This window comes from Asterias rubens, chromosome 8, assembly GCF_902459465.1.
Source record: "Asterias rubens chromosome 8, eAstRub1.3, whole genome shotgun sequence".
In the NCBI taxonomy this organism is placed as follows: domain Eukaryota; kingdom Metazoa; phylum Echinodermata; class Asteroidea; order Forcipulatida; family Asteriidae; genus Asterias; species Asterias rubens.
In genome coordinates this window covers 2149701-2171498 of record NC_047069.1, presented here as the reverse complement: position 1 = coordinate 2171498, position 21798 = coordinate 2149701, and the positions used below count along the sequence as shown (strand labels likewise).

Sequence of the window (21798 nt, the reverse complement as noted above, 5' to 3'; positions counted from 1 at the left end):
TAAACAGGAGACTATTTTATAAATAATATTAAATCTGGTTATTACTATGATTAAAATCACTTTCAAAAGATGTTTCAAAAACTAACAGTTTCTTTTCTAGGGGGATAGCAATACGTGTGAGAACACATAGTTTGTGTCCTTAAGCAAGACACTTTTCTCGTCCTTCGGATGGGACGTAAAGCCGTTGGTCCCATGTGTTGTGTAACACATGCAAAAGAACCCAGTGCGCTTATCGGAAAGAGAAGGGGTTCGCCCCGGTGTTCCTGGCTGTGGCTGCTGAATTCGCCGTAGTACCTTGTAAACCCTTATAGGTGCTACATAATTGGGTCTCAGAATTCATCAATTCAGTAACCTGGCCCCATACAAAACTTCTATATTATTATTATTATTATAAATATTAGAATGAGTTTACTTTCCCCAAAAAATGTTAACATGGTGCCTTTCCTATTTATAAGAATGAAGAAGTGAGTGAAGAATTGGGGTCATTGAGAATGCCCCACTCTGTCCCTTGGTATAAGTCTGAGTTCTGCTCCATGCTTCAGGAAGACATTGCCAGCACTCTGGGCTGGGTTAATCCCTATTCCATCTGGAGAGAAAAAAAACATCAACAAATCATCAAAATCACAAACGGCATCAAGTTCAATAGATATAGTATTCCTTCTTGAAGGAGTGGACACTATTGGTAACTACTCAAAATAATTGTTAGCATAAAAACTTACTTGGTAACGAGTCATGGGGAGCTGTTGATAGTATAAAACACTGTGAGAAACGGCTCCCTCTGAAGTAACATAGTATTCGAGAAAGAAGCAATTTTCCACCAAATATTTGAATTTAAGACCTTTTAGATTTTGAGGTCTCGAAAACAAGGATCTGAAAGCACACAACTTCGTGTGACAAAGGTGTTTTTTCTTCCATTATTATCTCACACCTTCGGAGACCAAATGAGCTCAAATTTCCCCAGGTGTGTTATTTTGCGCATATGTTGAGATACACCGAGACTGGTCTTTGACAATTACCAAAGGTGTTCAATGTCTTTTTAAAAAAATTTGAATTAAAGCATTTTTAAATTGAACTATGTAATAAATTACACACAGCAATTCTAGAGACATTTAATTATTGATTTGACACTGGCTCTTACCATCAGTTATGATTGCACTGGTTGCAGCTGGCACTCGGAACTAGTGAAAAACAACATCAATCAATGTATCAGGAAACATGAAACGTGAGTAAAATGGCGTTCCTCATAGCATTACTTTTTTGGGACATGACATTTGACTACCCTTTACATTCGTACAAAAATCTGTGAGTTTTGGGTTCCCATCAATGCATTGATGGGAACCCAAAACTCACCGATGTATATATTTGGTACCAAAAAGTTGATTAGATATTGTGTAGAAGATGTGGAGGTACATTTGACAGAATTTTCGCAAATTTTGTCTCTAGAGCACAAAACATGGCGTTGCAGATATGACATTTGGAGCGTATTGGACATTACACTTTTGGCCACTGTTATGTTTCAGAAGAGCTGAAAAAGTGTTGAACGATGCAATTCCTTTGCACTTAATCATCCAAATATAGACTGTCTTCATTGAGTTTCAGTTGAAAACTGAGCTTTTATAGACAATGTGACCTATGTTTACATTCACACCGCCCTCTGTTGACAAAACACTGTATAAATACTGTATACGTCATGTTTCGTCATGGTAAGATTGCATACACTTTCTAGCTGGCTACCAAAACACAAAGGTTTTGCCCGACGGAATGCGTACTAATCATGTTATGGTTTTCGAGTGACGTCACAGGTCACATCGTCTATACAAAGTTCATTTTTCACCTTGATGTATCTGTTTCAGTGGAATTGCCGACCTCCAACTTTACTCCATAGAATATGTACAATATACATGTATATCCAATGGAAAATGCAGCATGGAATTCTACCGGAATTCATTACATAATGTCCCATGCAAGAGGTAGTCACTACCAACCAATAGAAAGGATTTATTTTTAAAAAATCCTAAAATACCTCTTCAGCGGTGAACTGCAATACAGCTGTAAATGGTGTACTCTCTGGAACACTTAACCTAAAGAAAAACAATTCAAGAAATTATAATAACAACTTTATCTCTGCTTTGTTAATCCTTTCAATAATGACTTAAAGCCAGTGGACACTATTGGTAATTACTCAAAATAATTGTTAGCATAAAAACTTCCTTGGTTACGAGTAATGGGGAGCTGTTGATTGATAGTATGAAACATTGTGAGAAACGGCTCTCTCAGAAGTATTGAGAAATAATTAATTTCTCAGTAAAATCTTTGAATTTATATTGAGACCTCCTTCATTAGGTCTCGAAATCAAGCATCTGAAAGCACAAAACTTTGTGTGAAAAAGGGTGTTATTTCTTCCACTATTATCTCGCAACTTCGACGACCAATTGAGTTCAAATATTCACCGGTTTGTTATTTTGTGCATATGTTGAGATACACCAAGTTAGAAGACTGGTCTTTGACAAATACCAATAGTGTCCAGAGTCTTTAAGTAAAAAATAAGCTTGCTAATAATATACGATCCCTTTAAACACAAGTGGAAAGATTCAAACTGCCAAACACCTATGTCACACCATAAAGGCTGTGTACAATTTTGTGGGGGGTTTACAGATCACAGAGAAACAGGGACTTGGAACTTGATGATTTTTTAATAAGGCCTACATGAAAGGAAATTTAATAACTGAGAGTTTGACATTATTACGTGTTACTTATTAAGCCCGGTTCATATGCGCCTGCGAATGCGAAGCGAATGTTGACGACACAAATTCGCAATGAATAATTCGGAGCAGTTTAACTTTGCTCAACTCACTTGCGAATATCGCTGCGAAAGGAGAGTTATGACTTCAAATTCACGTCAAATTCGCATCGCATTCGCAGGAAGTATGAACTGGGCTTACGAGTTCGGTTACAAGAGAGTTAAAAGAAGGTGGATATTCTTGTAATTTAACAAAAGTTCATTTGAAAAGCATATACTTACACTTTGAATGGTAATTTTGGATCAGACGTCAACGTTATCTTAAATGTAACTTTCGACCTACAGAGAAAGTGCATACAAAAAAGGTTACAATAAGTGTACATTTGTGGGAACAATTCCTATTGCAGAAAGCTTTATAACTAACTATCGCTGAAAGATACAACAAAAAACTTTCAAAAACAAGAGTAGTGTGTGCGTCGACAACTGCAATAATGCCAAAGCGACAATCATCTCATTCAACTTGAGTTTGGATGGACAACCTTTCTTTTGTTTTAGCCACATAGCGTTGTAGCCACAGTGGGCGGCGCTGGGCGGGCCTGCCTAGTGCTAGTCCTCAGAGTCCTCAAACCTGAACAAAAAATTGACTTCTGCGGTGCCGCCCACCTTAAAACTTCCTGCCGGGCTCAAAATTTCCTGTCGGCCTCAATATTCAAAGGTGGCAATGGCCGTAGATGCCCCTCTTACTGGCCGACGTACCCCTGGACAAATTTTACTTTTGGCAGCTGTGCCCTTTTTAATATTTTACTCAATGGTACATGATGAACTCCATATTCCTCCCTCGCCCACCACTTTGCTTCCCATAAATAGTTATCACTGGCAATTTTTCTAATAAGAAAGGTGGCACAACAGCTCCGTAGTGATGTTCTGACCCAAGGGCGCGAATTAATGTGACGTTAAATGCATCCCGACAAATCACAGCTGTTTGCAGATAAAAAAGTTTATAAAAGCTCTCATCATTTGTTGTGCCTCAACAACATTCCGCGGGCTTCACAATTCTACTCTCTCACTCAGATGGGCTTTGACATCAGAAAATAAAAGTAAATGGCAAAATTGTTAATCAAATAAAAATTCAAATTCAAGTCTTACGTGAGTGACACGAAGGTTGTCAATGTCATCTGCAAACCACCCTAATTTGGGATGCGTTTATAAAATAACGTCACATAAATTTGCACCATTGTTGGGCCAGAACGTCACCACAGATTCCCTGTTGTGACGCCTTTCTTCTATTATCAGTCAAGTCAAGTACCATCCTAGTTGCGATTTAACGTAACCCTCCTGCCGACGGCGTAGCCGGAGGCCGTCGGCAGGAGGGTTACGTTATCGCAACTATGTACCATCCTAGTATAGCTACTATATGTCATGTATGTATAGCTGAATAAGGAGTTCACCATTGAACTTTGAAGATTGAAGATTGGTTGGAGTCTTCAACCATCATCATCAGATCATCATCATTCATCATAATCATAATGCTGGTTCAACACTCACTTGTCGTCTTGAGTCACACTCATCTCATTGATTGAATAATGAAATGACACAATATTCAGAAATCATGTTTGCAGCACAGCAATTACGAACATTACCAAATAAACATGGATATTTAGAACCAAACTATGTCATTAAACACTTACATATTGTCCACTCAACCACTCACTTCGGTGTAGTGATTAGCAAGCTCTCAGTCTGTGTGTGTGTGTCGAAATCAGATATCCATATGGCGAAAACTGTGCACTAAACTTTTTCTGATAGAGCGCCCTCCTCCGTCAAGCCTGAGCCCATCCGAAGCCGTAGCCGATTGCGGCTGCAGCCCCCCTGCAGCTCCGCAGCTATGGCTATGGCTGAACGTTAGACTTAGTCCCAAGTCTGTGATTGTGGCTTTTAGTCTACCCGATAGTCAACGCATTTATCACAGACATGGAACAGACGTAAAGGTTCTTTCTGTGCACATTATTGCCTGAAATAGCGCCCTCTTGCAGATTGCGATTGATAGCAAATCTGCGGGTGAGATCTACGTGGCTGAGAAATACCCGCAGTCTCAGACTTGAAATCAAGTCTAGCTGAACGTTGCGTATGGTATCTGGACGGCCCGTACGCAAACAGTAACTACACATCGCCGGTGTACAATCTAGCCCGCATTTAGGAGTAAAACGCGAAAGAGCAAGCATGGCGACGTCCGCCGCAGTTCGATTTCTACCAAGAAACTTCCACATGTTCCAGCCTTCTCTTGCATGCTGGAGATGCACAGTTGTGCATAAGAGAGAGCTTAGGACACAAGGGTTTGATGGCAGGAGTAGTCTGTTACGGACTTGCATTGGAAAACAATTTGATGGTAAAAATTGGTATTGAATTTGAATTTGTATCGGACTATATCACTATCATTTTGGCATTTGCAATTCATATTTCGTGTACAGCTTTTATTATACGTCGTCAGAATTGGGGGCGGGGGTGGGTGAGGGAGGAGTGCATAGACCTTCTGACACTCTCTCTATTACTCCGCCAAATAGTAATATGCTATCGATACGCTACAAACAAATAATATCATGAATTGTTTCTTGACAAACATTCTCAAATTTCTATACAGTACACAGTTGCTTAAATTCCGTAGCCTTTCTAACGCGACGAATCACGTGGACAGTTGAGTTTAGTAAATAGTAAGTTAGTTTAGACTTAGTCTCCCCAACAAAAGTCAAAATGTATGCTATTGCTAGCTAACAATGTATGGTGGGAAAAGTTTCTGTAGGGCGCCACCACAGTTTCATTCGATATGAAATAATGTAGTATCTGATTTACCTCCATGAGATTTCCGTTCATTTTTGTGTAAAAATGAGTGAAAAAGTGGTGGCGCCATACGAAAGTTATCCCTGGTGCGTGCAAGGGTTGTATTCAATTGTAAGACAAGTTGAATTTTGATTAGCTCTCTGAATCCTTGGCCAAACATTCGACCCATTTTTTAAAAGCTAAGCAGTTGGTTGGTGATCTTACTCCTAGAAATATTTCGGTTCCGTCCGGCTATCGTCTCCTTGCGGGAGACGATAGCTGGACGAAACTGAAATTGTTTTAGGAATAGTTGGTGATCCAAACCAACTTGGCTGTAGGTACTGACCAGTCATGAATGTAGGCCTACTGATTGTACTAACAGTACACTTGGTACTTTAGATTTGGACTTAAGCTCAGGCTCAGACTTCTACTTCTACTGGATGCAATGCAGAGGAACTTCTTGTCCATGAGCGGTGCAGGGGTGCGTTTGTACATTTGATATGCAAAAGTACAAACTCATCGCAGCTTACATGTGTGCAGTCACCACTCCCCTGAATACCTCAACTGAAAGGGAGGCGATGATGTTGCCGGGGAGTGAGTTCCACCAGATAACGGGAAAAATGAGTTTGAGAATGACTGATCCTACCTGGGATGATCTGATATTTATTTGGGTGGTATGACCTGGTGTTACATGAGATTAACTGCAAGAGTTTGGTTCTGGATTTTGTAGAGGAGGGTGAGGCTGGCTGCCTGGCGTGGCGTCGCCTTTCTAAGGTGTCTCATTCCAAGGTGTTCAACATGGCCGACACGCTTTCAATGCAGTGGTACAGCTGTAGAACGAACATGGCAGCACGTCGTTGAGTGGCTTCAATTTTGGTTATGTCTTTCTGGGTGTATGGATTCCAGAAAGGGCTGCACTATTCCAGGTGAGGTCTAACGAGTGACAAATAAGCTTGCTGGCGTATTTTGATGGAGCAGTTCCTAAGGTTACGTCGAACAAGGCCCAACATTCTGTTGGCACTTAGCTTGGGCGATATCACGATATTATCGAATATCGCGATATTAATTTGGAAACGATTTCGATATCGGATGGATTTGGTTTTAATCGAAATATCGATATATCTCGATATATCACGATAATCGCGATATATCGATTAAATATCGCGATGTATTTGCTAGCTGAGACATCTTGCACCCCATAGGTTTGGAGTAAAACCAGAAGAATAGGTCATTAGAACACCTCTCTTATGCTATGACTGTCTCTTCTACAACTTTCACTTGGAGTTTTAAGACTGATGATGTCAAATTTCATTAATCGCGATTATATCGATTATATTGTCGGCGATATATCGTAAATAAAATAAATCGATATCGCCCAAGCTTAGTTGGCACAAGTTGTGATTTTCTTGATTTGTTTCAGCCATGACATATTATTGGAGAAGGTGAGGCCAAGGTTAGGGGTGGTCGGTGACTGTAACAAGATTTCTTCCACAAAGGTGGTAATTTGAGATGAAAGGGTTGCGTCGCAGAGTAAATCGCATTACATAGCACGTGTTGATGTTGAATTCTATCTGCCAGGATTTGGACCATTGATGTAACGGGTTAAGACCTTCTTGAAATTGAAAACTGTCACTGGCCTTGAGACGGAACGATACATAATACTGGTTCATATACAGTACTTTGACTCGGCCTCTTAACTACTTGAAGTAAGGTACTTGGATTTGAGAATGTCACTCCAACACTGGTTTTAACGAGCCTGAATGCGATTTCACAGGGAGCTTAGGTTGATCTAAATCGACAATTTGTCTTGCGATGAATTTGATTGCTTGGTGAAATCGGCCCGTGATGTAGTCATCATCAGGGTTATCAATGAGCAAGTTCTCGAGTGTGCACAATGGTTAACTAAAGGTTGACCATTTGCACTCGGAACCCAGGCTGGTCGACCATTGGTTGACTACTGTGGTCGACCATTTGTCACCAGCCTCGAGCCCATGGTTTCTTCACTGGTCCCAACAGCATGTTCCATTGTAACATGTGTAAAGCACACAGGGGAACCAGTGATACATGTACTATAGCGAAAAGGCGGAAGGTTGACTAGACTTCCAAATGAGTCATTCGAGTGAGTGCGTCACTGCGCATGTACGTTGCTGGTCAGTAGTCAACCATTCGTCGACTATTTATGCCCACTTGTACTTGCTCAATGTTGTAATTGTTTTGTTTGTTTTTTCTCTTCAGGATCCATTCATACGGCATCCTCCAGACTGATTCACGCAAGTTCAGCTTTCTCAGCTATGTCTGATCCATACAAAGTACTTGGAGTTGCAAAGAATGCCTCGCAAAAGGATATCAAGAAAGCTTACTATGAGGTATGAGCAAAGAGTAAAGTATAATAATTATACAAACAATGTAATTGCTAATTAAAACCCTAACGATGCCAATCAATATGCACCAAATGGTAATAGTGGTTGTAATCTGTTGCATTTGGCAGTGAACTCAGATGTCATTCTTTGACTGAATTTGTTGCATTTAGCAGTCAATCAACTTTGTTCATTTGGTAAAGTTCATGGTCGCACACATAAGCCAAGTCACCACTACACTTATGTGCATACTGTTAAGGCCCGGTCACACAGGCGCCGTCAACGAGAACAAAAGACGAGAACGATAAAAATACACGCCCTCGATTGGTTGAATGAGCAGGGGCGTATTCTGCGTGGAGCAATTCAACCAATGCGTTCTCTTTGCGTCGTTAGCGTTTTCGTTATCGCTGCAGTGATACTTGGCCTTTAGCAGGGCAAACACGCTTGATCAGTCCTAACACAAACAGCATGCCCTGCGCAAAGCAACCAAATCCCTTGTTGCATTTTGGTGCATTTAACAGGGTTCTCATTTCAACTGTGTTGCATTCTGTTCTCTGCTGTGCCTCGAGGGTTTTCCAGACCATCCGGTTTTCCTCCCTCGGGAAAAAGCAAACACTTTTGATCTTGGCTGTGCTCCGTGGTCATAATGGGTTAATGTGGCTAGCAGTCAACGGCGCCCTTCCTTGCATGCCTGCTTCTCGATCACATCGTAGCCGCGTCTTTCGCAATTCAGCTCTTAGCTGCGAGTAAGGATGATTAGCCCCCCAAATTATTATTATTATTATTATTATTTTGTTGTATTTGGCAGGGTATGTAGAGGGACCGTGATGGGTGTAAGGGTTTACAGGAATATTTACCTGCAAAATATGTTTTTTCTAGATGATGATAAATTCATTAACCGTAGCTTCCTGCGTACCCTTACAATACCCAAATAAGATTCAAGTTTGATAAGACTCAACATGACTTCTACACGTAGGCTTGCCTGGTCCCATTCACTGCTGGTACATCAACGCATACAGGGGTCATTGTGGTGGTATAAAAACACAATCTCGTAAAGGGATCCACATTTTTTTTATCAGAATGATGAGTAAAATATTATTTCTGTTTTGGGTTTTTTAAGACTTGTTTTTAAAGAATTTAACATAAAAATTACATTGGCTCGGCTCATGACAAGATCGACGCCTGAAACCAAAGCGCTCCAGAGACATTCCGAATGACTGCAACAGTCGATCATTCGACTTCTAGTGCGTCCAATCGCTCCTAAGTGTTTCAGTCGTGAAACTTTTCATGTACTTAATTCAGAATTCATAAATACCCCAGACAGTTTCTCTACTCCTAGTGGTGGAGAGCGCGTCACTTGGGGGTGTTTAAACCTTTGATAATGACCAGCTGGAGCTGTTTATAACAAGCTGGCTTGTGCGTGTCGGGCGCGCAAGACTTTCATGCGGAACGCAATTCATAGCTATAGTAACAGCGCGTGCGCGTACACCAAACCCACGCGCATCGAACAGATTCTTCACAAATTTTCAAAAAATATTTCAAACCTCAAATTTTCAATTGTTAAAGTGTCTATGATTGTATTTTTTTAACGTGTTTTAACAAAAGGGCATTTATGAATCGGAATAAAAGATTATTGACTCGTTCTTAAACGTCCGTATAAAACCTTGCAGGGTCGTTGTCGTGCGATAAAGGCCCTCGCCTTCGGCTTAGGCCTTTATCTTTATCCTACGGCCGCCGACCCTGCCGGCTTTAACCGGCCGTTGAAGAACTCGTCACTACCCTTTTATTCCCTTATTTGTCTGAAACAGGTGTTTGGTGGTAATATTGCAGTTAAGACAACATGTTTAATATCATGCATTTTCATATTTTCCCTTCATTTAGCTTCTGGAAGTTATCCAGGTTCATCAAAGTGTTGCTAACAAAAGACTAAAGGTATCATTTTTCTGTTTTGTTTTTAGTTAGCAAAGAAATATCATCCGGACAAGAACAAAAACAACAAAGAAGCTGCCAAGAAATTTGCAGAAATAGCTGAAGCATATGAGGTTTGTAGACTTCGTGGTTTTAGAAACCTTGTTGTCTCAGAAAAAACAAGATAATGAGACTTAGACACAGACGCACTGTAATAGGTTGTTTTCCCCAATATCTTCCTCTGTATAGCCATTGTTGAAGTGAAGGAAGGAATTTGTCTTTGGTATTGTTCCTTGTTAAAGGCACTGGACCCTATTGGTAGTTGCTGAAATAGAGAATAATAAAAGAAAAAATCTTTCCCCAAAAGATTGAAAGACTGAAAAGTGTACCAACTTTGTAAATTAAGTGTAGAGGTTATTTCTTGTCTTCAGTGATGAAGTTTTTCTTAGTGTTCTATCCCTAGCACATTACATCCTAAAATTTACCATGTGATGGCAGTAACCTTATATTATTTGAATCCTTGATTCTGATTGGTCGATCCATAGCAACAAGGAATGTGATATAAACTTATATCGCACCGCCAATATCACGCCCTGCTTATTGTGTGTTCTAACTCTGCGTATTGCGCTTTTACAATGTAAGCTTTACGCAAAACATACAGCTTATATAAACAGTGAATATAAATTTCCGAAGTGGCGCTTTTGCGTCAAATGCTTATCGTCACATGCGTTGCTTGAAGTTTGATTGAAGATAAATTCGTTATCACAGGCGAGTTTGAGGAAATACATAACAAATATAGCGCGTCTGTGTCCCATATCAAACTTATAATAACTGAATACATTATATGATTTAGGTATTAGGAGACGACAGTAGGAGGCGTGAATATGATACGATGGGAGCAGCTGGATTTGGAGGCAGTGGAGGTGGATTCCAGCAAGGTCAACAATGGCAACAAACAAATATAGATCCAGAGGAACTCTTCAGGAAGATCTTTGGCAATGCTGGATTTGGAGGAGGCAATAGCGGGGCGTCTTTTGGCGATTCGGTGTTTGGTGGATTTGACAGAGGTCATGAGGTGAGGTCATTATATAATTGTTGCACGCTGTGATGTGGTGCTTTGTACATCTGAGGGGGCAAATGGCACCCGAGGAGAAGCCGAGGCTGCCATTTGCCCCTGAGAGTTAACAAAACCTATGGACCATGTCACAGCGTGCAACAATTGTTTTGTTATACCTTGGTAAGGTTATTATTCCTCTTCCCTCTTCTGTTTTGTTGTCATCTTCAAACAATTTTACGGCGAAAGAATATGCATAGTTTAATGAGCAGACCAACAGTTGTTCAAATAAGAAACAATTATTTACTGTTCCCTCAAACCCGTGTCTGTTTCGTACTAAGTGCTGGAAATGGCCCAACGGTGGGAATGATCAAGGTGATGTACACCGGTCAACAAAAACTCTTGTTATACCTCGGTAACGGATTGTGAAGTTTGATTGGTCGAGAACCAGTCACGCGTGGAAGGTAACATGAAAAGTGATGTTAACCGGTGTACATCACCTTGATCGTTCTCACCGTTGGTCGATTTCCAGCGCTGTGTACGAAACACACGCGGGTTCGAGGGAACAGGTGAAGAGTTGTTGCTTATTTGAACTGGTCGTCTGCTTATTAAACCATGATTAAACTTTGCATTACTCCGTCGTAATAATGTTTGAAGATGACAACAGAACTTCGAGAAGAGGAATAACAATGTTACCAAGGTATATCAAAACAATTGTTGCACGCTGTGATTGGGGTCCATGGGTTTTGTACACCCTCTGTGGCAAATGGCACCCTCGGCTTCGCCTTGGGTGCCATTTGCCCCCTCGGGTGTACAAAACGCAATGGATCCCGTCGAGCGTGCAACAATTGTATAATGTACCATGGCTAAGGATGTGCGCTATGCATAATACACATCCTTAGCCATGGTACATGCGTTTTTGTATCACATCCATGACATCACGTGATTGGTTCTTGACCAATCAAATTTAACAATTTGTTACCGAGGTATAACAACTTTGTTTGCTTTGATTGTATCTCAGGTTATGATGGATCTAACATTTAGCGAGGCTGCAAGAGGTATTAATAAAGAAGTGAGTGTTTCCATGGAAGATGCTTGTGATCGTTGTAAAGGAAACAGAGCGGAACCAGGCTCCAAAATAGTCCGTTGTCACCACTGCAATGGAACGGGGCAGGTGAGTTCTAACCCCAAACTTGTGTTAAAGGCAGTGGACACTATTGGTAATTACTCAAAATAATTATTGGCATAAAACCTTTCTTGGTGACGAGTAATGGGGAGAGGTTGATGGTATAAAACATTGTGAGAAACGGCTCCCTCTAAAGTGCCATAGTTTTCGAGAAAGAAGTAATTTTCCGCGAATTTGATTTCGAGACCTCAGATTTAGAAATTGAGGTCTCGAAATCAAGCATCAGAAAGCACACAACTTTGTGTGACAAGGGTTATTTTTCTTTCATTATTATCTCGCAACTGCGATGGCCGATTGAGCTCAAATTTTCACAGGTTTGTTATTTTATGCATATGTTGAGATACACCAAGTGTGAAGGCTAGTCTTTGACAATTACCAATAGTGTCCACTGCCTTTAAAGGGTCTTGGTTCTTTTTGTAACACAAACCACAATGTCCACAGATTTACATTAAACTCTCACAGTTTGAAGATAACGATAGTAGATAGCGTACCTTAAAATATTATATGCTGAGGTGCTTTAGTTTTCGAGAAATGAATCAAACAATGTCATGAAAATGATTTTTGTCTTTTATTTGTATTTGTAGCAAAATACATTGTGCCGCCCAGCACAGATTTCCCCACGAATAAATCAAAATATTGTCCACTGTGCATTTAAATGAGACACAGCTAATGATAAGGAGTATCAAATGTCACAGAGAAAGAAAACAGTCAAAAGGCCATTCAACTTATTGCATGGCTCCATACATGAACAGTTCGGAAAATTTGCCCCTCCAGTTTGCTGATCCACTCGCCCTTGGTGGACCTCAAACTAATTTTTTTGCCCACCACTGAAATTTGTCTACCCAAAACCCTGATCGAGACTATATTAAAAGTTGTATGTCGACCCTTGCTCTTGTCTGACCCATTACTTTCACAACAAATTCTCTTCCCAACCATGACCCCAGTCTAACAAAGATTTTTGTTCTCTATTTGTTACAGGAAACCATCAACACGGGTCCTTTTGTTATGCGAACAACCTGTAGACAATGCCGAGGGACTCGTACGTTAATTACTGTACCATGTATGACATGTAGAGGTGCAGGGACCACTATGCAACGCAAGAAAGTCACTGTGCCTGTACCAGCAGGTAGGTAGTCTTCTTTCAATTACGTCACTATGTACTTGGACGCTATTGGTAATTGTCAAAGACTAGTCTTCACAGTTGGTGTATCGGTCGTTGCGAGATATTAATGAAAGAAAGAACCACCCTTGCAGCACCATGGTCACACGAAGTTGTGTGCTTTCAGATGCTTGATTTCGAGACCTCAAATTCTAAATCTGAGGTCTCGAAATCAAATACGTGGGAAGTTACTTCTTTCTCGAATAATACGTTACTTCAGAGGGTGCCGTTTCTCACAATGTTTTATACTATCAACCTCTCTCCATTACTCATTACCAAGTAAGGTTTTATTATAATACTTATTTTGAGTAATAACCAATAGTGTCCACTGCATTTAAGTAGGATTTGAAGCTTTGCTGAACATGTTTTCGCTGGTAAACGTTCGCGTGTAGGCGAAGTAGCACATCAAGCATAAGTTACTGGCGAAATGTTGCTGGTTCGGATTGGGCAGAACCGTGTATCCAGGCCGATCCGATAAATACTTTGGCAACAAGAATGTTATCACCGAACCTTGACTGAACAGTAATCTTTTACGGAACAATTATTTTGAGACAAAAGTATGAAAACAATACATTTTACAGAAGGTAATCGTGATAGACTTCTCTTGAAATATTATTCCATGAAATGCTTTACTTTTTGAGAAAACATTAAAATAATATCAATTCTCGATATCGAGAATTACGGATTTATTTTAAACACATGTCATGACACGGCGAATCGTGTGGAAACAAGGGTGGGTTTTCCCGTTATTTTCTCCCGACTCCGATGATTGATTGAGCCTAAATTTTCACAGGTTTGTTATTTTATATAGAAGCTGTGATACACGAAGTGTGGGCCGTGGACAATACTGTTTACCGAAAGTGTCCAATGGCTTTAAGTTTCAATTATGTGTGTTTACTCTGTAGGTGTTGAGGATGGGCAGACAGTACGTATGCCAGTAGGTAACAGAGAGCTCTTCATAACATTTAAAGTAGCTCGTAGTGATACATTCAGGAGAGATGGTGCTGATGTACATTCAGATGTCACTATAAGCTTCTCACAGGCAGCGCTTGGTGGCAGTCTAAAGATCAAAGGCATCTATGATAGCATACATCTCAATGTAAGTTGACATGATCCCTCTCCATCCCCCCCCCCCCCCCCCAAATTGAAGAGGGAAATAGGCCCCTCTTCTGGTCACTCACAGGCCCGAGGGGGAATAGACGTACACTAGTTACCGAATTATGCCAGTCAATATGTGTTTTGTAACACACCTCGGTCTTAAATGTGAAATAAGAACAGAAATCTGGAAAAGAAAGGAAGTTGTAGTTGCTGTTCACTGTTCACGTCAAGAGAAGGCGCTGTAACCAGGCTCTATTTTCAAAGACTAGTGCATGGCGGGTACTATTCCCGCAAAACATGCGCGCGCGATCATTAGACTATATTAGTTCACCCCCTTGGACCGTGTTTCAGCCAACCAGAACACAGAACAGGCAAGAGGTGTGTTATATAAATAAATAGTAAACTTGCGGGTACAACCATGTGTAAATCTCTTTTTGTGGGAGTGTTGGCTCTGAGAAGAGCTGGTTTGGTCTTGACGTTTCGTACAGTATACTCTGCTCGTCTTCAGGAGACTGCTGGTGGTGGTTGAGCTTGAGGGATGAACATTTGGGCAGGAAGGACCCAAGATGTTCTTTAACAGTGAAGGTTGTGAGAGCCAACACTCCCATATGGTTGTACCCGCAAGTTACTATTTATTCATAGTTTCTTCCTATTTATCCACAAAGGTAAAGGTTTTCACCAAATTAGTTGCCCTCTAAACATTCCTTCCCTCCCAAAAAAATCAACATGCCTTGAACAAAGGACGTAGGACAGTCAAAAAGCTTCCTGGGAATGCGAATGCGAAATGAAATTTTGACATCACATGGCTGTTTTCGCAGCGAATGTTTTGCAGGAGTTGAACACAATTCAACTGTCATTGCGAATTTGTGAAAAAAATTCTTCAAATTCACTTCGCATTTTGCATTCGCAGGAAGTATGAACCAGGCTTAAAAACCCAACCTCTTTGGCAGTCGACGGGGAACCTTTTGGTTTTGTTCACTCTCTGACTATTCAAAACCAGCCACTGCAAATTCCTGAAAGACACTGGACACCACTGGTAATTGTCAAAGACCAGTATTCTCACTTTGTGATCCCAACATATGCAAAAATTAACAAACCTGTGATAATTTGGACTCAATTGGTCGTCAAAGTTGGAAGAGAATAACAAAAGAATAAACACCCTTGTTGCATAAAGCATGTGCTTTCATATGCTCAATAAATGGCTTCAGGTCTGAAGTATTTTAGTATTTGAGTGAGAAATTACCTCTTCCTCAAAAACTTTGTTACCTCAAGGTAGGTATTTCTCACAATGTTTTATACTATCAACAGCTCTCCATTGCTCGTTACCAAGTAAGCGTTTATGTTAGAGTAACTAGAGTAATTCATCACTGCAATAACCTATCTTTCTGGAAGTTTGTATATACTCAGCGCCTTGAGTACCTTTTTTGGTAGATACGTGCGCTATATAAGACTTCGATATTATTATTATTATTAGTGTCCAGTGCCTTTAATGGTTGTTTTTTGACAGCATCTATTTGAATACTATACATGATGAGATGTATAATGTTGACATTGTTGATTTGTCTTATTACAGATACCAGCAGGTACACAGTCCCATACCCGGATACGTCTACCAAGTAAAGGCATCAGTAGAGTCAATGGTTATGGTTATGGTGATCACTATGTTCATATCAAGATTAAAGTTCCCATGTAAGTATATTTTGGATGTAGTATTACAGCTGTTTCAGACAGGTGCACCAGAGTTGCGCCGAAACAAATTTGGAATTAGTTACATGAAAACTTCTGAAACAATTGTTGCAGTTGTTTGGAATGACTCTGGAGCGCCTTGGTTTCAGACGTCGATCTTGTCATGAGCCGAGCCAATGTAAATGTTATGTTAAGTTAGCCGGTCTGAAAGAAACCAACATTTATTGGGATCGACTTAGAGTAGCTCCTAATCTATTTGGTTTGGCGCAACTCTCGCGTGCCTGTCTGAAACGACTGTTAGTCAATTCATAGATTCATATCATTATTTTTATTAATAAAGTTGAGCAGATAATTGTCAAAGATCATTTTAAAAATACACATTTTGTCATGCACTAATTTGCAACCCCAAAATATACTTTTGCAGCCTTATACCTGCGCTGTGGTTGTAACACAATGTGACACTATCCACTTTAGTTTCACACTTTTGTTTGCAGGTTTCCATGATCAAATACAGTAATTGCCACTTGTTTGAAGTCCTATGTTGTAGCCATGGTGGGCAGTGTTGGGTGTCCTTGGGGCGGGCCTGCCCAGGACTAACAAATCTCGCCCAACACTCTAAGCAAACACACTTTGTTGCCCAGTACAGATTTCCCCCAGATTGCACTTCAGCAATGATAGCCCTTAATCGAACTAGCTATAAGTGAACATTTTTGTTGAACCGTTCGCCCTTGATGGACTAAATTGGATTAAAAGCACACCGCTCGAATTGGTCTACAATCCCAGCCATATCTCCTGTGGCCCCCCCTGCCCCCTCTTAATGTTGATTCTGATTGCATGGGATTGTACGGTCTCCTGTGTTCCAGTCAACGTTGAGCGGGGGGGAAAGGGGACGGGGGATAGAATGGTTTTATGTAGCGTTGAGAATGGGGGGCCCAAGTATTTTGGCCCACCCTGCCACCTTTAAATGTTGGTTCTGATTGCATGGATTGCCCGGTCTGCTGTGTTTCAGTCAACGTTGAGCGGGGGGGGGGAAAGGGGACGGGGATAGAATGTTCATTGTCAGTGGGAAGCAGACAGGGAATGGTTTTTAGCCCCCCTGCCACCTTTAAATGTTGGTTCTGATTGCATGGATTGCACGGTCTGCTGTGTTCTAGTCAATGTTGAGCGGGAGGAGAGGGGACGGGGATAGAATGTTCATTGTCAGTGGGAAGTGGACAGGGAATGGTTTTTGGCCCCCCTGCCACCTTTAAATGTTGGTTCTGATTGCATGGGATTGCACGGTCTGCTGTGTTTCAGTCAACGTTGAGCGGGAGGAAAGGGGACGGGGAGAGAATGTTTTTCGTCAGAGGGGAAGTGGACAGGGAATGGTTTTATGTAGCGTTGAGAATGGGGGGCCCAAGTATTTTGGCCTGGATTGTAGCTTCAACACTGGTCCCTTTTTTTTCTTGTATGAGGAATATTTTTATGAGGAATGCTTGTATTTATTCTTGTTTGTATTTTGTTCATTTCTTCTCTCAGTAAATTAACCAATAAACAGAGGGCGGTATTATTAGCATTTGCTGAAGAGGAGACTGGAGTGTCAGGAGCTGTAGATGGGACAACCAAGACAAGCGATGGTGAGTAACCACAAGGAATCACCAAACTCTGTAGTAATAGCTGCACACAAATACTTTGCCACATTTTTTACTAAAACAAATGGCAAACCTTTAAATAGATGTGTTCTTCTCTCAACACATAGGGTGTTATGGCCGAGTGCTTAAAGACACTGGAGACCTTTGGCAATTGTCAAAGACCAGTCTTCTCACTTGGTGTATCTCAACATATGCATAAAATAACAAACCTGTGAAAATTTGAACTCAATACGTCGTCGAAGTTGCGAGATAATAATAAAAGAAAAAACACCCTTGCCACACGTAGTTGTGCGCTTTCAGATGCTTAATTTCGAGACCTCAAAATCTAATTCTGAGGTCTCAATATCAAATTCGTAGAAAATTACTTCTTTCTCAAAAACTACGTTACTTCAGAGGGAGCCGTTTCTCACAATGTTTTATACTATCAACCTCTCCCCATTACTCGTTACCAAGTAAGGTTTTATGCTGACAATTATTTTGAGTACTTACAAATAGTGTCCACTGCCTTTAAGAGCATCGAATTCAAGTTCTGCTAGTTAAGTATGGGTTTGAATCCTGGTCATGACACTAGTGTCCTTGAGCCAGATGCTGTCAGGGTTTTTCAGACGCGGTTTTGGATGGACGCTTTACATTAGTACCCTGGTCATTGGGCCAATAACATTCCTTTATCTTGCTCAGCTCCCTTGGGAGTATACAGCCCTGAGCTGCTGTATGGCGCAAGTGACTTTTTCATACACAACATCAACCTCTACCCTGGCAGGTACCCATTTACCCCTGGGTGGAGAGAAGCAATTATAGTAAAGCATTCTGCTCAAGGACACAAGTGGGATTCGAAACCCACGCTCTGATATCTTAACCACCAGAACTTGAATTTGATTCTTTTAACCACTCGGCCATGACACCCTTTAAAAATTTCATATGTTAATCAAACAGCATACATTTAAACCAGTTAAATAGTTGTAGTGATGGTGCGTAGTGGTCGAGCGGAAAAGAGCACCATACTCAAGCTCTGGTGTTTCTGTTTAGCAGAGTGTGGGTTCGAATCCCAGGTGTGACACCGGTGTCCTTTAGTAAGACATTTTACCATTATTGCTGCGACCTTCGGATGGGACGTAAAGCCGTTGGTCCTGTGTATTGTGTAACACACTCTTTCCTGGTTTGATCGGCAGCATATTGCGCCACAGCACCTTGTTAACCATTACATAGTGCTATTAAGGAATAGGTCTCATACTTCAAAACATAGCTCCACATACCTTGCAGGAAATATTACTGTGTGCTTTGATATGCCCCTTGGGGTGTGATGAAGCGCAGAGAACCGAGTATTATTATAAATAATAATAATAATATTGAAGTATTATAAAGCAAGCAAGGTACTCAAGGCGCTGAGTATATACAAACTTTCAGAAAGATAGGTTATTGCAGTGATGAATTCTGAGACCCAATTAGTTAGCACCTTATAAGGGTTTACAAGGTGCTTTGGCGCATTAAGCAGCCACAGCCAGGAACACCGGGGCGGACCCCTTCTCTTTTCGATAAGTGCACTAGGTTCTTTTACATGCGTTACACAACACATGGGACCAACGGCTTAACATCCTTATTAGTGGTTGTACTTATAATTATTATAATAATTGTGGCTTCTTATATAGCGCACATGTCCGTCACTCAGTGACGCTCCTGGCGCTGTAACATACAGTATTTCCTGCAAGATGTGGGACTACATTTGAATTACAAGACCTAATTCTGATAGCACCATGTAATGTTTTACAAGGTGCTGTGGCGCAATTTGCTGCCGATCGGACCAGGAACACCGGGGCGAACCCCTTCTCTTTTCGATAAGTGCACTGGGTTCTTTTACATGTGTTACATAACATATGGGACCAACGGCTTAACGTCCCATCCGAAGGAGGAAGCAGTGGTGAAGTGTCTTGCTTAAGGACACAAGTATTTTGGCTGGGGATTCGAACCCACTCTCTGCTGATCAGAAACACCAGAGTTTGAATTCGGTGCTCTTAACACGACACTTCCAGGCCTTTTATACTTCAATACTACATGTAGCTCCACTTATCTTGCAGGAAACAATACGGAGCGCTTTGATGGGCCCCTAGGGGTGTGATAAAACGCTAAGAACCGTGTATTATTATTGTTAGAACCTAGGGATAAGAACCCAGTATTATTATGATTAGTGGTTGTACTTTGTAGCACTCCTTGCTATTTGTCTTTTCATATTATATAGAACCAGATGATACAATATCAGACGAAGAGAAAGATAAAGAACCTGGTTTCTTCAGAAGACTCGTTGAACGTGTTCGGGGTTATTAACGTTGAATCATTACTGACTAGAATGAAAACAGGCTTAGCAGGTAGGCAAATGACTTGTTTAAATAATAATGATCAACATTAATACTCACAATCATACAGGCTCCAATTTCATTGCTCTGCTTACCGTAAGCAAAGAATGCTTGCGGAAGCAGGGAATTCCGTGCTTGCTTATACTCCAAGCGAATTTCATGGGTTAGTGGGGAACTGTGGCTTGTGCGCTTGCGTACTCCACATTACTAGGCATTCCACGCTTACACAGCTAGCCGCTTGCACGTAAGCAGAGAAGAGTGATCGTAAGCGCAGAATTTGGCGATAAGCAGAGCTATGAAATGGGGCCCGAGTACTTTGTGGTTGTGTGTCAAATTTTAAAATAATTTACCAAAAAAGGCAGTGTACTGCTGGTCTGTGTTGCTGTGTTATTTACAAGTCATTTGCCTATTGATCAAATGAATGGAAACCTGAGAATGCGTTGTTCAAAATGCTACAGAGTGAAACCTAGTTGCATCTAGCTCAGTGTTCTCCCTTACAGGCACTGGGCACGTTTGGTAATTAATTGTAAAAGACAAGTCTTCTCTGACTTTCTGTATCCCATCATCAGCATAAAATAACAAGCCTGTGAAAATTTGGGCTCAATTGGTCTTCGAAGTTGCGAGAAAATGATGAAAGAAAAAACACCCTTGGTGGACGAAATTATGTGCTTTCAGATAGGAAGAAAAGACTTTGACCTAGAAGTCTTTTTATATTTTCGTGAGAAATTACTTCTTTCTCAAAAACTACGTTACTTCAGAGGGAGTCGTTTCCCACAATGTTTTATACTATCAACAACTCTCCAATGCTCATCCTAAGTCAGTTTTTAAGTAAATATTTGTTTTGAATAATTACCAAACGTGTACCTTCCCTTTAACAGTGGTCCGCTGGCCAAATTCTAGTTAAAACACCTAAGGACCTAGTTCAAGTGTTAAAAGCATATTTTGTTTAAAGTATTGACTAGTGAAAAAGCTTACTGGTCCTGGGGTCTATTCACTGAACAAGTATAGGGCAATCAAAATATGCTTTTTAATACTTGAACTAGGTCCTCAAATGCCCCCACGTGACATGCTCTCCACCAATAGGAATAGCAAAACTGTCTGTGGTATTTATGAGTTAGCTTTATATAAAAGATGTTGACTTAATCAATATTATTATTATTATTTATAATCCAGGAGCCAAGATAGCTACATTAGATCCAGAGGGTCTCGTCAGTCAGCTACGTGCTGCGTTACACACCAAGGTGGTGAGTTCAGAAATACCAACACACAAAGTAGCTAACGATATTAATGAGACTGAAAAGGACACCACGAGGAAGTCATCCAAATCATAACATTATTATTAATCAATGATTAGATTAGACTGGGCCCAATTTCACGGCTCTGCTTACCGCCGAAATTTGCGCTTACGATGACCATTCTCAGCTTACGTGCAAGCGCCGACTTTCTGTGCTAGCTGTGTAAGCGTAGAATGCCTAGTAACGTGGAGTATGCACGCGCACAAGAAAAATTCCCAGCTAACCCGTGAATCAAGCTTGATGTAAGCACAGAATTCCCTGCTTCCGTAAGCACGATTCTTTGCTTACTGCAGGCATACAACTTTTCCTCGGATTAGCTGATTTCCTCTTTTTTAATCTCAGTTTTACCATTCAAATTGAAAAAAAAAAAATATACAAAATCATTGACATGTTTTAATTTCCTCTTTTTTGGTGAAGTTACAGTTGCCTGTGTGTTACTGTAAGCAGAGCCATGAATTTGGGCCCTAGTCCCCTGTCTTTACCCCCAGTGATTTCATTTGATGCAATGATTTCATTAGATAA

At 40.8% G+C, this 21798-nt stretch overlaps 2 protein-coding genes across 4 annotated transcripts; one reads left to right on the top strand and one right to left on the bottom strand.

The window, feature by feature from the left end:
- Positions 1–378: 378 nt before the first annotated feature.
- On the bottom strand, positions 379–4534 carry LOC117293316 (ubiquitin-fold modifier 1). 2 transcript variants are annotated; one of them, XM_033775571.1, is made up of 5 exons: positions 4429–4534; positions 3023–3079; positions 2024–2081; positions 1139–1178; positions 379–586 (listed from the first exon to the last, which is right to left on the bottom strand). In XM_033775571.1, coding segments are annotated over exons 1-5 (261 nt in total). In that variant the 5' UTR covers positions 4431–4534; the 3' UTR covers positions 379–482. The 2 variants fall into 2 exon arrangements, with proteins under 2 accessions (XP_033631462.1, XP_033631461.1); XM_033775570.1 differs by lacking the exon at positions 4429–4534 and having other exon boundaries at positions 3023–3096.
- A 419-nt stretch (positions 4535–4953) lies between these two features.
- LOC117293315 (dnaJ homolog subfamily A member 3, mitochondrial-like) lies at positions 4954–21651 on the top strand. 2 transcript variants are annotated; one of them, XM_033775568.1, is made up of 11 exons: positions 4954–5126; positions 7790–7920; positions 9870–9953; positions 10673–10894; positions 11895–12047; positions 13038–13185; positions 14124–14317; positions 15890–16005; positions 17521–17618; positions 19867–19993; positions 21155–21239. In XM_033775568.1, exons 1-10 carry the CDS (start codon positions 4961–4963, stop codon positions 19950–19952), a joined length of 1398 nt encoding a protein of 465 aa, XP_033631459.1. In that variant the 5' UTR covers positions 4954–4960; the 3' UTR covers positions 19953–19993; positions 21155–21239. The 2 variants fall into 2 exon arrangements, with proteins under 2 accessions (XP_033631459.1, XP_033631458.1); XM_033775567.1 differs by lacking the exon at positions 19867–19993 and having other exon boundaries at positions 21155–21651.
- Positions 21652–21798: the final 147 nt, after the last annotated feature.